Source organism: Rhagoletis zephyria, unplaced genomic scaffold (genome assembly GCF_001687245.7).
Source record: "Rhagoletis zephyria isolate East Lansing unplaced genomic scaffold, Rhagoletis_zephyria_1.1 Rzeph_scaffold_00674, whole genome shotgun sequence".
Lineage (NCBI taxonomy): Eukaryota > Metazoa > Arthropoda > Insecta > Diptera > Tephritidae > Rhagoletis > Rhagoletis zephyria.
The window spans coordinates 173,527-190,170 of record NW_016157758.1 but is presented as its reverse complement, the minus strand read 5'-3'; the positions used below and the strand labels follow the sequence as shown (position 1 = coordinate 190,170).

The 16,644-nt window shown below is 35.7% G+C and overlaps 1 protein-coding gene across 6 annotated transcripts in view; it reads right to left on the bottom strand.

Moving 5' to 3' along the window:
• Window positions 1–279: 279 nt before the first annotated feature.
• The window catches only part of LOC108360992 (zinc finger protein 2 homolog), a 103,259-nt gene continuing 86,894 nt past the window's right edge, over window positions 280–16,644 (bottom strand). Inside the window, exons 9-10 of one of the 6 annotated variants that reach the window (XM_017613514.1) lie at window positions 11,199–11,595; window positions 11,040–11,121 (exon numbers count right to left, since the gene is read on the bottom strand). In XM_017613514.1, the coding sequence (XP_017469003.1) occupies window positions 11,114–11,121; window positions 11,199–11,595 (405 nt within the window). In that variant the 3' untranslated portion in view covers window positions 11,040–11,113. Of the gene's footprint in view, window positions 3,439–10,355; window positions 11,596–16,644 lie in introns of those variants that run through there. The other 5 variants (XM_017613510.1, XM_017613511.1, XM_017613506.1 and 2 more) reach the window with 5 other exon arrangements.

Sequence of the window (16,644 nt, the reverse complement as noted above, 5' to 3'; positions counted from 1 at the left end):
TATGCCCGCGCGGCCTAATTTTATTTTTTGATCGCGGCCTAATTTCACTTGGCAAAATGAATTGTGTTCGTGCGGCCTAATTTGATTTTTTGATCGTTTTTGATTGGCAGAATTAAGTTATCCGCATAAAATCACAAATAAATTTTATTTTTCATTTGGTCGACAAATCAAACCACAAAATAAAGAAAGGTGTTATCCGCAAAAGATGTTCCGCGCCCCTCTTCTTCGGCAACACAGAAAGGAGAATCCTACTTAGTGAGGGTAATAATCCCTAAGCGCGGCCGAAGGCCGCCTACGCAGAAACGTGTTCTACAAAAGGTGTGAGCTCCTCTTCTTCGGCAACACAGAAAGGAGAATTCCACTTAGTGAGTGTTATAATCCCTAAGCGCGGCCGAAGGCCGCCTACGTAGAAAAGTGATCTATGTGGGATGGAATTTTTACCGCGTGAATTAAGGCCGCCTTCTTATTTGTTTGGCGGCCTAATTTCATTTTTTGACCGCGGTCTTAATACACGCGGCCATAATTCACGGAGCCGGTGGACAGTGATAAGTTGAATGCGGAGGTGATTTACTCAACTACCGCATTCCCTAGCTTATTCAGCATCTGCGTGGAAATTTCACCTGTGCCTTCCGCTTTGGCGTTGTTGACGGTGGCATGTGCCTCTTTCGTTGCAAAGGACTTTGTTGTGTATCGGGCGGAGCTTTCGAGCTTTGTGTAGCTTACTACGGCGGGCTTTGTCTCTCTCTGATCATGCAATGAATTGCCGGCTGAAGTGCGCGAACGTCTGCGGATCCAACGTTGCGGTATTGCCAAATGTAAGGGCAACCGCTGTCCTTACGTTTCATCCGATGGGAAAGAATCTTAACTGTCGTCCACAGTTTGGTTGCTCCGCAGGGTTGATTGCAAGTCCGGAGATGCTAATTGCCATGTTGACATCGCTGATGCAGGAAACCCCAGGATTAAGGCTCAGTTATGCATACTTGGCATTGCATGAGAGTTGTCACATAAGAAATCTTTTAAATGAGATTTGCGTGTAAGAGATTACTCAACGCACAGCATTACATATGTAAAAGTCTGTTGATTTTTGACTTCTACTGAAGTGCAGTGCAAAGTATGCAGAACTGAGCCTTTAGCCAGTTGGATTTGCTCTTGCACGTCTGCGAGTCCCTGGGCGGATTTTAGCCATCCTGCCGGCTGCTGTGTTGATGATCCCGCGGAAGTTTTGGTCAGTTATGCGCGCAAATGATTGCAGTGTAAAAGTGTTGAATTTGCGGTCGGTATATTCTGTAAAACTGTGCCCGTTGGCCTTCCCGGGTGCTTATGTACGGTTCTCGAATAAGAAAAAGCTATAGGCTGGTCTAACGCGATTACTAAGGGCATGTGGTTTGACGCGAGAGGTCGGTACCGCGTTATACAATATAAGGCGATGTCGCCTCCCGCGCCGATCTCTTCCAAGAAAAGTAAAGTCATCCTAATTCAGACGCTTCGAGCCCCAGTGGTGTTCAATCTCCTGGACGGCCGAGTCTGAAATTTTATTACTCCTCATAAAACTGACTATCTCATCGATCTTACCTTGAAGACCGTTGCAATTGAACTGCAATAGTATGACCGGTTTTAGCCTGGTGATTGTTACGCGTGTGGTAACAGTGCTGGTTGTGGACCAAATGGTGCAACCGCTGGTGTTATCACCGGCCTGTGCATCGGTTTCGGTGTATGCTGCGATTGGCGGTGGGTGTTGTGAGTAAGCCGCAAGTTGCAGCACTCCACGCACGATGGTTGTACCAATTATTGAATGCACCTTAAAAATGTTGCATTGGGCCTCACCAGATTGGTGCTAACGCTGCAGAACCATTTGTGCTGAGTGAATGTCCTGGGTTGCGTGCTGGGAGTTGGTCCACTGGTTAATGGTTGGGTGGGAGCTTGTGCAGAGCGCCGCGTTTGTAGTGAGTTGTTGCGACACTATGTAACACAGTTGGCGCTCCTTTCTGTTGTGCCGCACATCCGAGCATGCTTTTAGGCGGTACCAGTTGTTGCAGCTTAAAGAGTTACATATGTATATTTGTGCGCCAAACACTACATGTCCACGGCACGATGCTTTATTTTATGTATTAGGAGTATGCGGAGCAGACTTGCTCGTAGGCCATGCTCCCATGGCAAAAAAAGGCTGCTATAGTGGTGGTCGTTGGTCGGAGATGGTACTCCGTGTCAATCCGATAAACGTAGAACCGACCATATTGGAATTGATTCTACCTTGCATTCTTATTACGAAAAAATTAAGAGAGGATGGAAGCGTTGCCTTGAAGCTATGATCACAGACAATGCTCCGAATCTTAGAATTGCTAGCTGGCCATGAAATAAGTTCTTGTAAAACACATGTTTAATCCAGAAGTCGGGTTTTATTTTAATTAAGTTAATGATGAGAAGTTACACTTATAAACTTATTTCAATAGAAACTTAGTTTAATTTATCCTAATCAGCATGTAGCACTTTCTGGGGTAATGTACCGTGAGTTTTCATATGACCACAAAGTCCCGAACTTTGCGCAAAACGTTTTCCACAAAATTTGCATGTATATTTCTTTTCCGCGTTGTGAATCAGCTGATGCTGTCGCAATTGCTTAACATTTTTAAAGCCCTTCTTACACACTCTGCAAATTTCATCTCGTACATTCTTATGGACGGCCAAGTGATCGCGCAACCTTCTCCTTTCATAGAACGTTTTTGGGCAAAGTTTACATTTGTGAAGAGGTCGCTTTTCGTGACGCCGGTGCATGTGCAATAAAAGGTGCGATGACGTCAAAGCCTTCTCGCCACAAATAGAACAAACATAGGGCCTTTCGCCTGTGTGTGTACGCATATGGATTTTAATTTCTGTGGTTGTTGCGCACGGCTTGTTGCACACTTCACAATTGTACTGGTAGTCCTGTACGTGTCTTCTCAGATGTACCGTCAAATTATTACTTAAATGAAAACCATGGCCACAGACATTACATTTGAAGGGCAGCGAGCCATCGTGTTTTGCAAAATGTACTTTGAGCTGACCTAACCCAGGAAGCAATTTCCCACATTGGGAGCATTCAAAGGGCGCAACGTCGACTTCGAGGAATGCTATATGATCGTAAAATGGGTAGGTGGGTTTATGAATGGAATTATTTTTTTTGCATGCTATTTTTAGTTTCTTTTCATTTGAGCAGATTTTTCGTAACAGTATAATTTCTTTTTCCAAATCCTGTTGTAACAGTTTCAGACCAGTTTTTGTGTTAAATGCATTAAAAACAGCGCTTAAAGCCTCTCGGCGTCTATTTCTGAACCTATAAGCGATTTCCTCCTCATTCCAAAGGCAAGCATTTAATTTATATATTTCAGCCAAAGCTATGCATTGCGCATCATCCAATATTGAACTATTTCGAGGACATTTGTTATTAGAGTTGTATTTGCTCTGTAAAAAAATAAAATTATTTGTTTAATTAACAATTACATACATACATCTATTCAAAATAATTTTTAAAATTCTGGATTGATATTCTAGTTATAGTTATTTCCCACTTACGCGATGTCATGGTGGAATTATGCATAAAAAGGTTCTTTACTTGCATACAAAAACGGGGGATATGTTCAAAAACCGCATATATTGAGATACTCTATACGAAGCCTCCCGGAAAACCATATGTAAAAATCCAGTGAGGCAATATAAATAGAAAAATACCCAAAAATAATAATTACCTTTCAAAAAGCAAAGGGTTAAACTTTAAATTTAACTTTATAAAAAAATTTGCGTTATTTTCCGTGGCTCCTTGACCTACTCACGTCGTAATGAAGCCAACATAAACATAAAATACAAAAAGCTGTAAGAATTGCCGTTATTCAGCAATTTTTACTTTATTTTTATTTTTTTAACTCATATATGTATTTTATTGCGATCTGCTTTTTTTAACAAACTTAAATATTAAATAGGAAAATAATCATGTATGAAGTACACCCAGTTGAGCAACCATCTCTATTCGCAGGTATTAAATGTTATTAGAGATCTAATATGATTTCCTTTTAAGTCGCTGGAATGAGACTGTCGGGCAGGTCCTGTACTGCAACTCACTTCCGAGTGAATTTCAATCAAATTCGCTTTGAATTGAAATTGGAAGCGAAATAAATTGCAGAACCTGTCTGTATATGAGAAGTGAGTATTAAATAAGAGGTTTGGGTGATCAGGAACTTTTTGTTGGTGCGCCAAGGCGTGCCTTTTAATTTCGGAAGCAACAGGTGGGGTTTTAAGGTCACGGTTTATTTGGTTGTTTGTGACACAGAGCAGAGCGTTCACAATCATTCTAAGAGTTTTTGATTGGAATCTTTGGAGTATTTCTATATTGTAAGTTGCTGCAGAGTCCCTTAATTGTATTCCGTATGTCCATACTGGTTTTAAAACAAATGAATAGAGCAAGAACTTACTCTCGACTGAGGCTTGACACTTCGGGTTCAGTAACCAGTGTAAATTTCTGAGCTTCATTCCCAGTGCTTTGCGTTGGGGGATTTATTTCGCGGGAGAAACAAATTTCCGGAGAACAAACTCCCCGGGAGTATTAAGAATTGGCCCGTATATATTCTGGCAAAAATAGAATCAAATGTTAGCTACTCTAGCAAAAGTCGCTATAATACTTACTGTATGTATATATACACTTTCAAAAGTCGCTATAATATTTATTGTACGTATTTATACAAGTTCAAAAGTCTCCTTCTTCTGATAAACTTAGAAAACTACAAGAAAACGTGGTTGATTCGGTGCCTAGTGGAAGACGTCTTAAAAAAGAAGCAGTCTAACCTTCATTGAAGAGAGAACGCGAAAAGCTTAAAAACTTACTGTTTCAAAACTCGCTATATTTAATTTCTATATACAAAATTTGCAAAAACTACCACACTGCGATTTTAATGTTATTAGGCTCTTATTTAATTTAATGTTATTAGGCTCTTATTTATCCAAATTTTCAGATAATAAAAAGAAATATACAATTTGGATGGATCATTGAATCATGAAATATATAGATATATATATATTTTTTTAAGTCGGGTTTTTTTGTTGCTAAAAATTACTTGTTTCCTTAAAAATTTTGTGTTCGTATGGAACAGTAGCTTATGTCGAAAGGCTGGCTTTAGTATAATGCGGCATTTGCAGCATACGAATGCGAATGCGAACTGGCGCCAAGCCGTTGAAGAACTTTTGGCAAATCAATGTGGAAGAAATAGTTCCGATACTAGCAAGTCAATATTCTTATTAAGTCTCATCAAAAAAATCATTCTCGTTTAGAGAATAAAGGGAATGCAGCATTATACTAAAGCCAGCTTCCCGACATAAGCTACTATTCCATACGAACACAGAATTACTTTTTTCAATAAAGCTCAAAGTATAAATTTTTTGTGTTTTTGTCACTCTTTTTCCTTGTTGTTTTGCTGTTTTTCCTACTAATTACACAGATTTTTATATAGTTCAGTGGTTTAAGCGAACAATGATAGAAATATTAGCTCTGGGCGTACTCTGTATTGTGATTCGAAAAGCAAACAATTCGGAATCGAAAACTTGGCACTATAAATTTGTATTAGTCCGTTGTTTAAGCGAAAAAAATAGATTTTTAGCGATGCAAAATACGCTGGAATCGCAGTTTTATGACCCATTTATGTTTGGCGGCTGGTGTCTAGTTGCTGGTCTAGTAGCCGTGGCTACCAATATGATATTTTGCATTATGTATAGCTATGGTGACCCTCCGTCCTGTATTATACGGGGCAGTGCTCTTTTTTCGTCAATAGTCCTGGTAGTTTATTTATTTCATACGGGACGCCAAATGTTCTGTATTTCTTTTAATGACCCGCATTTTTGCCGTATTCCGTATGTATTTTGGCGCATTAACAGCTCATAAAAATGACATGCCTATGAACCAGTTTTTAAACCAGGACGCTTGTGATGAAGCGATGAGCACATATGTATGCTTAAAAAACTTTGTATGAATCGAAATTAAACGTTAATGAATGTTGTTAAAATTTCTAAGAGAAATTTAGCTTTTTGAAGGTTTAACATTCTGTGGAGCAAAGTATATTAAACTGTCAGCAATAGAACAGCTGATTTTATTTTTTTCGAGAATTTCGTCTTTCATAACTTGGTTTATCTATGTACATTGATTCCAAAACCAACAACAAACTACACACAGCTTGCTATTTTTCGGGAACTATTACCGGTGCAATGTGCAGTGGTATGGAGGCAATTTTAAATTTTTTGAAGAGAAGATATTCATAAGGCGAAACTACACCAAAATATTATTGGTGATTGTATGAGGGCTTGTATCTTCAACGTGAGTAACTCCAAAAAAGAAGGCTACCAGGAAAATGTTTTAAATGTAAAGCAGTATGGAATGGTACGCATTGCAATTCAGCTCGTTCCGGATGCTATTCATTGTGCTTGGTCGAAATCCGAGTCGAAAATAATGCATGAAATAAAACACGTATGTACTTCAAGAGCAGTCGGATAACAAGGTTTACTGCTAGGGAAAAGGGATATTTCCATACCCCATATACCATATATCTACACGTATTTTTTAAACAAACCTTCTTGCAGAGGACTTATTTAATTTGCAAAAGCCAAAAAATAAACCATTTGTTAGTAAATAAATTAAAAAATTGTATAGCTCACTTAATTTCAAACGCTTTTGCTTTTGTTTTGAAAAATTATAAAAATGAAATTGAGCGAAAACAAAAATCGAAGCCAAATAAAATTAAAAGAATCAACGTTGAACTGCGTCAAAATGGAAATAAAGGAGCACGAATTTTGATGTGAAGCAAAACTCTCTGGAAAGACAATACCTGTAATTATTGTACCATGTGGGCACCGTATGTATAGCGATTAATTTCAGTATACGAAAAACTCAGACAACATCCGAATTTACTTTTTCGATATGTACATTTCGAGGTAATTGGCAACTTTGCTCCAATGTGTTTAACAATTTATGGGCGTGTGTGATTCAGTAACAAAGTTCTATGGGGAAAGCTGGTGAATAATATTTTTATTATTGTGAGACAGTTTTGCCAATCTGCTGTGTAAAATTAAATCTTTTTTGACAGCAGTAAATTTTTGATAACCGCAGATTTTTTCGGGATAAAATATTACGAATTAAAGTGAAATTAATATTTTAAGAAAACATGTACCAACATTGATTGCAATTCATCAATTTAAGCTTTTATTTAACGAAAAATTATACACATCAACCATGATTCAATAACACAAGGTTATGTAATTTGTGACAGCTAAAATTTGACACTCCTTTATCTAGATTTGTATTTTGGAAGTAGGAGAAAGGGGAAGAATGTGATCTCCTTTTGCGAAAACGGTAGTAGAAAGGTACTAAGAAAGTATACAATTAGAAGTAAAATGTGTATTTTTAATTATATGTGAATTTGCAATATATTTGGTGTTTTAATGAAAATACTAAGCAATACGTAAATAAATAGATTTTTAATTTAAGTTATTCGTCATTTCCTGGAACAAATCTAGAATACCGACCGTTCAGCTATGCAAAAACAAAAAATGCAGATCAATAAAACTTTTTACGCTCATTTCAACCATGTAATAATTATTTAGCGCAAGTAAAATATTAAGACGTTTTAGAAGGTTACAATTTAATTCTTTGATTTTTTTCTTTAATATTAATATCTTATGAACCACATAACTGATTAAAAAACTAATAACGTCACCACAAAGATAATCAATCTTTCAGCTGATATACATAATTGAAATTGTTTTCTATATATATTTATACCAAAACCACTAAAAAACGAACATATGTTATTTTTTCATGAAATAACCTTTTTTGAAAAAAACTGCAGGATTAATGGTAAAGAAATTTATATTATTTAGAAAGTACAAGCTATTATCTTTAATTCGATGTACATATTTTATCACTAGAAACTGTAGAGTAAGCAACATTCTGCACAAGTAAAGGAGCCGATTTTATGTGTGGAAGTGAGAAGACTGTTTTATTACAAAACCTTTCTACTATTGAATCATGCACATCAACAATATTTGTGTTTGTAAAAATTTTCTCTGCATTTGTCAAAAATTCCTCATGAGCTAGTGAAATTTTATTCACCTCCTAGTAGGGATGTTCCGATACAAGTAAATACGAGTACGTACTCGATACTTTTGTTTCGCTACCAACTACTTTTTTTACTCGAATCGTTGTTTCGATTCGTACTTGGTATCGAAAGAAAAGTACTTGTATCGAATGGATTTGAGCAAGTTCCATATCTTGTCAGCGTCGTTTTTATGAAAAATAATTGCTTTAAGCAATGACACCGCCAAAATCTAAAGCATGGATATAGTTTTACAAAATTACTGATACCACAGCAAAGTGCAAGGAATGCTTTAAAACCGTAAAGTTTTGTGGGAACCGTTCAAAGGTTGAAATTGTTGTCTAATTAATGAATAAATATACATATCGTTACTAATGACGAAATATACATATCGACACCTTAGTGGAAGATCGATCTATCTCGGCAGCCAGTTCGAAAACGCCGTATCTCAGAAAACTATTCAAGAATGCCCTATTTCAGAAATTGATTCAAAAACGCCCTATCTCAGAAAACTTTTCCAGAACGCCATATTTCATAATTTGGTTCAAAAACGTCCTATTTCGACTGAAAATATATTGAAAATATGTTGAGATAGGGCGTTTTTGAACCGAGTTATGAAACAGGGTGTTCTTGAAACGTTTTCAGAGATAGGGCGTTTTTCAATATATTTCTAAAATTGGACGTTTTTGAAAAGTGTTCTAAGATAGGACGTTTTCGAGCTGGCTGCCGGGATAGGTCGGTCTTCCACTCACTGTATTGTAAATACAATACAAATCGCTATTTATTTTTCGTTCATGCTCAACAAAATAATACAAATAAAAAATTAAAAGTGTTTAAAGTCATGTTTTTAGTTATTTACGCTGTGTCATATAAAATGTGTCGCTATGTGTCGTAATTTTTCGGACTTTGTGTGAAAAACGCATAACGCAAAAGGTATGTCACAGATAAACGCCGGAAAATCCCTTTCACTTTGTTGCATATACAATAATGAAAAATTATCGATATAAGTAGGTATCGATACTTTCGGTTTACTCATATAAGTAGTATCGAAATAACGATTTGAGTAAACTCATTTAAGTAGGTATCGATACTTTGATGGTATCGGAACGTCCCTACCTCCTACTTGTCAAAAATTTCCTCGTCACGAACTTTGCTACACACACGCTCTATGTAAACAAATTTCAAAATCGTGATAAGCGGGAAACAGAAAATTGCGCTACTAGACTCAGTAGCCGACAGTCAGTAGCCAGTTCCCATACTTAACGCGAATTTTAGTACATATATGGTTGCCCATCGGCTATACGTCGCCTTACAAAATAGCGCCATACGCTATATGAACTGTTAAAAACAGTTGACTCACTTTACCCGGTTCATTGCTAAAATCTGTCAAAAAATGGAGGTTTTTGCAGATGCTTTTTTAAGATAGAACCGCAAAAGTCGCTAAAAATTACCAAAATTCACATCGCATTTTTCGGTGATGGAGTTTTAGCGGTAAATCGGAGTCCGGCTACTGCACTTTTTTAAAATATTAATAAACATATTAAATAAACACTGAAACTTTTCAAAATGTTGGCTAGCACTTTTTTGTTTCTTTTCTTGTTTTTATTAGAAACAACTTTTTCATGATGTTTGATTTTTAACCGACTTCACAAAAAGGAGAAAGGTTATCAATTCGTCGGAATAATTTTTTTTTTATGTATGTTACCGCATAACTTTGGACCACGTTAATCGATTTCTATATTTCTTTTTTTAAAGGAAAGGTGTTACCTCACAGGTAGTCTCATATTAATTTGGATCATGAAGAAATTAACGATAATCTTAAATTTTTATATGAGAATTGAAGTCGGTTTTGTTTTTTGATTAAAAATTACCTGTTAATTTTTATTGTTGGCGTAAATTAATATGTTGATGCTTTCTTTATCACAACAGTGGAGGATTGCTGCATGCATTTTATCAACTTACTTTTTTTCTATGCTGTCTCCATAATTTTATAAGGATCACCGGGTGTTTTAAGGATCTTTAAAAGATTCTTGCCATTAAAAGGATTACCCTTTTGGGTTCCAATTAATAATTAAAATAATAGCCCAATTCTGTATCGGTGACAAACTCTTTTTTACTGACAGATTTAAACTTTTTCATATATTTTTCCGTATAAAAAACTGTGACAAGAATATGTCACTGATACAGAATAGAGCCGTAAAACAAATGAAATTCAGAGAAAACGTCAACAATATTCTATCTAGTTACAGCGAACTGTTTACGAGTGATGTCCCCGCGGGAAACAATTAAAAGATAATTTATGCCCTGACCTAAAGGTTTGTACATAGACAGAGCACTTAGAATTGCCAGATGATCATGAAATTTGCTGATTTTTGTAGCCCACGTATTATACCGAATAAGCCCCTGTTAAAAAGCATGTTTGAACAAGAAGTCGGGTTTTATTTTATTTAAGTTAATGATTTGAAGTTACATTAATAAACTTATTTCAATAGAAACACAGTTTTACTTATCCTAGTTATGTAGCACTTTCAGGAACAGTTGCAGATAATTTTGTACCGTGCGTCTTCATATGCCCACTAAGCCCTGCTCTTTGCGCAAAACGTTTTCCACAAAATTTGCATAAATATTTCTTTACGGCGTTGTGAATGAGCTGATGCTGTCGCAATTGATCAGGAGTTTTAAAGCCCTTCTTACACACTCTGCAAATTTCATCTCGTACATTCTTATGGACGGCCAAGTGATCGCGCAACCTTCTCCTTTCATAGAACGTTTTTGGGCAAAGTTTACATTTGTGAAGAGGTCGCTTTTCGTGACGCCGGTGCATGTGCAATAAAAGGTGCGATGACGTCAAAGCCTTCTCGCCACAAATAGAACAAACATAGGGCCTTTCGCCTGTGTGTGTACGCATATGGATTTTAATTTCTGTGGTTGTTGCGCACGGCTTGTTGCACACTTCACAATTGTACTGGTAGTCCTGTACGTGTCTTCTCAGATGTACCGTCAAATTATTACCCAACTGAAAACCATGGCCACAGATATTACATTTGAAGGGCAGCGAGCCATCGTGTTGTGCCAAATGTACTTTGAGCTTACCTGACCCAGGCAGCAATTTTCCACATTTGGAGCATTCGAAGGGGGCAACGTCGACTTCGAGGAATGCTATATGATCGTAAAATGCGTAGGTGGGTTTATGAATGGAATTGGTTTTTTTGCATGCTATTTTCATTTTCTTTTCATTTGAGCAGATTTTTCGTAACAGTATAATTTCTTTTTTCAAATCCTGTTGTGACAGTTTCAGACCAGTTTTTGCGTTAAATCCATTAAAAACAGCGATTAAAGCTTCTTGGCGTCTATTTTTGAACCTATAAGCGATTTCCTCCTCATTCCAAAGGCAAGTATGTAATTTATATATTTCAGCCAAAGCTATGCATTGCGCCTCATCCAATATTGAACTATTTCGAGGACATTTGTTATTAGATTTGGATTTGCTCTGTAAAAAAAAGTTATTTGCTTAATTAACAATTACATGCGTCTATTCAAGATAATTTTTAAAACTCTTGATTGATATTCTAGTTATGGTTATTTAATTAATTTAGTTAATTCCATTTGATTTGAAATGTACTTCCCTAAAGAAGTTTTATTCGTAATCGGAACGTAGTCACAACCATTGTCGATGTAGGAAATCCGACAGTGACTACCACAAAGAAATTTAAGCATTTGTTGAAGAAAGTCAAAATAAGAAGAAGCATACGTATAGGACATGTTTTGTTTTCTACTTGAAAGTTTAAAAATTTCATAAAAATTTATTTGTATGAAATGCAACCATGCGCTCCAGCTGGCAGTGAAACTTGCAAATTTCTTCAAATTCCTGTTCGAACTATGCTTCTCTCTTTAGTAGAGTAAGATAGTACTTATTCTCTGAATTTTATTGCTTGCTAATTCTTGCTGGCTTTCCAAACGAACAACTATGGCCCGGATAAAAATGCACCGCATATTCTCACTCAGAGTTAACATGTAGCTTAGACCGTTCGTCAAAACAAAAATATGTTTTGCCGGGCGGAAAAAGATGTCTTTTAGTCTAAAAATAAGCTGGACAAAATTTTATTCGAATATGATAACTAAGTACTTGCGCGTTGCATTTCAAAATATAGAAAACCATATGCGTTGAGGGAAAAAGTTTTTAACAAAATAGTTGAAAATTGTGAATTGTATAGTCATTTGCTATGTAAAATAACTCACAGAACTGAATATGAGGCCAAAAATAAAAAAAGAATACGTTTTACGAATTTCCGAAATTATCGTTTTTTTTTTTCAAATTGAGAAAGCCGCATTTTAAATTTTTTTCAAAAATATCCGGTTCTGGTTCTCACAACACAAAAAGCTTCCCGCCAGATTAAAGGTATTGGAAATCCCAATGGACTTGCTATACAATGTTTTGCACTCAAATTATCAGTTTAAGGTTTATCTGCAAATTTACGGGTGAAATCGGACACAATTTTAAGTCGCATCGTTATTCTACTGTGAATTACACCTAAAAGCTGCAAACTTTTTGTTATTATTTTTAAGCTATATTAAAGATTATTAAATTTCAAAGTATATTGATCCAAATCTTTTGCAAATCGATTTGAAAATAGAAAAGTTATAGCAAATTTAGTAAATGATAGGCAAAAAAGTTTATAAAATAACATAAACTGATATAGCAAAATAACATTTGATTTTTCAGATAAACACCCCTATTCTGCAACTCTTTCGTATTCGAATTCTGCTACGAATCGTAGAAATAGTATGCTGAAATCCGAATCGTATTTTCGAACTTTCGAAATTCATACCAATGGCATGCCTAAAAACGAACGAGTAAGAAATTTACAGCTTTTTTGTGTAATTTTGTACAAAAACAATTATGTGTCGGAAGCGAGGTAAAATATGGTGTGTTTGCAGGAACTTTTATTGGTGTTCTTTTAAACAGATAAATTTGCCTTTCGTATATACGTATTTTTTTATCCACTGCTTTATATGAACGAACAAAAAGGAATGTTTGGTGCCCCTCATCGATAAACTTGGATCCGGTTCAGTGTTGCCAGAACTTTTTGGGCCACCCGGCTAAATTGGCAAAAAAACGGCTAAACTGTTTCACCTAAATTTCACATGTTTTATTTAAATAAATCATAAGTAGAAAGACTAGTTCTTGGAGAGAAGTTGCAAATTCAAGCTGGAAAAAAATTTTGCCAGCAAGAATTTGCAATTAGGAAAAACATATGATTGTGGCACATGGTTGTATTTTTTGTCGACGATAATTTGAATATTCATTCGTCAAATTTAAAAATTTACAAACTTGAGCGAATTTAAAATGAAAAATTTAAGCAAATACTTGTTTACTTAATTTTTTTAGTTATTTCCAATGATTTGAAACGTACTCGGAATGCAATCTCGACCAGAGTTGATATAGGAAACGCGACAGTTAGTACGGCAAAGAAATTTAAACGTATGTTGAAGAAAGTTGGACTAGCAAGAAATATATATGTAGATCCTGTTTTTGCCCCTCTTAAAGAATTGTAAAATTCTATACAAATTTCTTATGTTTGAAATGCAACCGTGAACACTAGCGGGCAGGGAAACTTGCAAGTTCCTGCAAATTTGCGTTCGTACAGAAATTTGGAAGTTTCTCTACTTAAGACAAAATTTAGGAGCATTTTTTCTTACTAACTGATATTTTGAGTGGTAATTTTCGCTGGATTTTCGACGAACAAACCTATTGTCTTCCCAGAGAGTTTTGCTTTGCATAGAAATTTGTGCTCTTTTACTTTAATTTTGCCGCATTTCAGTTTTGGTTCTTTTAGTTCAGGTTGGCCTTCGGTTAATGGAATATGGAATAATAAGTTCTCAGCAAAAAAAGTTAGTTTAAATAAATCTATATGTGTACATAGTGCTTGAAAATATCCTTTTTCCCTTACCTTAAAACTTTAAGCGTGGGCAACAATGATGTTTTGTAATTAAGGCAGAATTGAATATGCGCTATCTATGAAGACAATACCTGTAACATTTATTCTTGGCACTATATCTAAACATAAACGCGTGTTAAACAAACTGTGAGATAATTTGTTATTTTCTGAGTTTGCGAATAAAACTTCACACTTAAATTTAAGTCATTTATAACAAACATTTTATGAAGAAAATCCCCGTTACCGCCTTCTTTAGAAAAAATATATTCCCTTAAAATAAAAATAAGCGAGATCGGCCTATTTTTATATAACCCTGCCTCAGCGATAAGGCTAGTAGCCATTTCCAACAGATTTTGGATCGCTTAGTCAAAAATGGAAACACATACATATATTTGAATTTTAAGAAAACAAGGTAAATAGCAAAATCGGCCAAAAACGGCTACTTTTTTTACAAAACGGCTAACAAATCCGCTTCCGGCTAAACCGAAATTTCTCCGGCTGTTTGCTATCGCAACCAGCAAAATCTAGCCGGAAAACGACTAAAATGGCAACACTGGTCCGGTTTTAGTAGTTTGTACCAGGATTGTTGCGAATATTCGCAATCGCATTCGCAACCGCGGAGCTTCCACATTAATTTTAACATTCGCATTCGCAATAATCAATGCGGAGCTTTTGCGAATGCGAATGTTGTGCAAGTGCAACGATAAAACGTATATCTGGAAAACAAAATGACAAATTGTATCCAATATTTGATAAAAAAAAAAGTCGTTAAACATATTATGGGTATTCATGGAAACGCGTAAATCCCTCATAACCGCGTAAACCTCGCAAATAACTAGATTTTTCATTCAAAACTAAGTAAGTTTACAACGTTTACATGGTTACGAGGCATTTGCGCGTTTTGACGAATCGCCCTATTATTTTGTAAGGTATATAACCGAGCTATCAATGGGCAGTCATACAAGTTTCCATTTCTACTTGACCTTTGAGATACGCCAAAGAGAACATAGTCCTATTAATATTTTTTTTCTGTACTTTAAATACCTGCATTGGTTTCTTTCTTTATTATGATTTTTTTGGACCAATCTTAAAAAAAAAACTACTAGACACAGAAGAAGAAAGTTTGCACTGTAATTTTTAACTAAATTTTCGTGATTTTCTTTTGATGTTACATATATTCGTTTCAATCATTTCAAATGGGCCTCTTTCGAGAATTTAAATTAATTAAAAAGAGTAATTTTGTTTACTTGTCGGGCAATATTTTTTCATATGGATATACACTCGATCCTTGGCTAAAAACTTCTGTGGTAAAACTGTCCCCCTACGTCTCCCTTCTTTGCCATTTAAAGTCAAAGAGTAAGCTCCTTCAATAGGGATTTCCAGCAGAAATGATCAATGTCTGGCTATAAAGAGAATCGATGCTCAAATAATTAAAAAGCTATATTACGTAACTATCTGAGACGTATCATCCGTAATTCCAATAATTCAAATTCTTATAAAAAACCGGGTATTTTTTTTTTAAATAATAATATTCTGATTCGGTTCGGCTGGCAGCTACGACTTTGAAAACAGAATATTGTTCCAAATTTTTATTTTGCATATCCCCCTATTTATCTCGCTATAAGAACAAATTTTTCAAACCAGTCGCAGAAGAAAGTATTGAAAATGAATTACCAAAACTAAAATCGAAAATCGCGGATGAAGTTACAGATTCCTCAAACTCTGAAACAGCCAAAGGAATGAGAATGAAGAATTCTATTTAAAAAGCTTTAGAAAAATCTGACATCTGGTTTGGCTTGCAAGCACTGTTTAAACAAACTAATATTCCACATCCCTAGTTTGTACAATGATTTTCGGTTGTTGTGTCCAAACGCATAACCCGAATCTAAAATCTTTAACATACACATGTAATCAAAGGATTAAACTTTAATTTCAAACAAATGTTTCAAATCTCCGAGCAATAGTTTATTAATAAATTCCGTTCGCACTATTGCACTTTTTTGTAAATTTAGATGTGGGTTCTGCGCAAAAATACTGTGAATGGCGTAGCCGAAGTTATATGCACAAGAAATGTTGTATGCCTTTGACAAGCGAAAGCCCCTCTTCTCCGGCAACACAGAAAGGAGAATTATACTTAGTAAGGGTTATAATCCCTAAGCACGTCCGAAGGCGGAAGCAAGCGCAACAGGTGGTGGACCTAACATAGTGCATGTTTTCAATGGCTTGGAAGAAGCTGTTATTGCATGAACTGGATTGAGAACCAGCTATTCAGGCATAGGAGGTTGTGGTTGAACAATTCAACCAGAAGGTGACATAGATGCGTCCATGGTTACTATGCCCGACAGCTCCGCATATCTTTGTGAGTTCACTTCCATAGCGTGCTCTTACCCTGCTGCTATAATTGCAAATGCAATTAGGCAAAAAAAATTTTTTTTTCTTCATACATTTATTTTTACCGGCAAAACTGTTGAGTATATAGAAAAACGTTATAACGGGTGATTTTTTTGAGGTTAGGATTTTCATGCATTAGTATTTGACAGATCACGTGGGATTTCAGACATGGTGTCAAAGAGAAAGATGCTCAGTATGCTTTGACATTT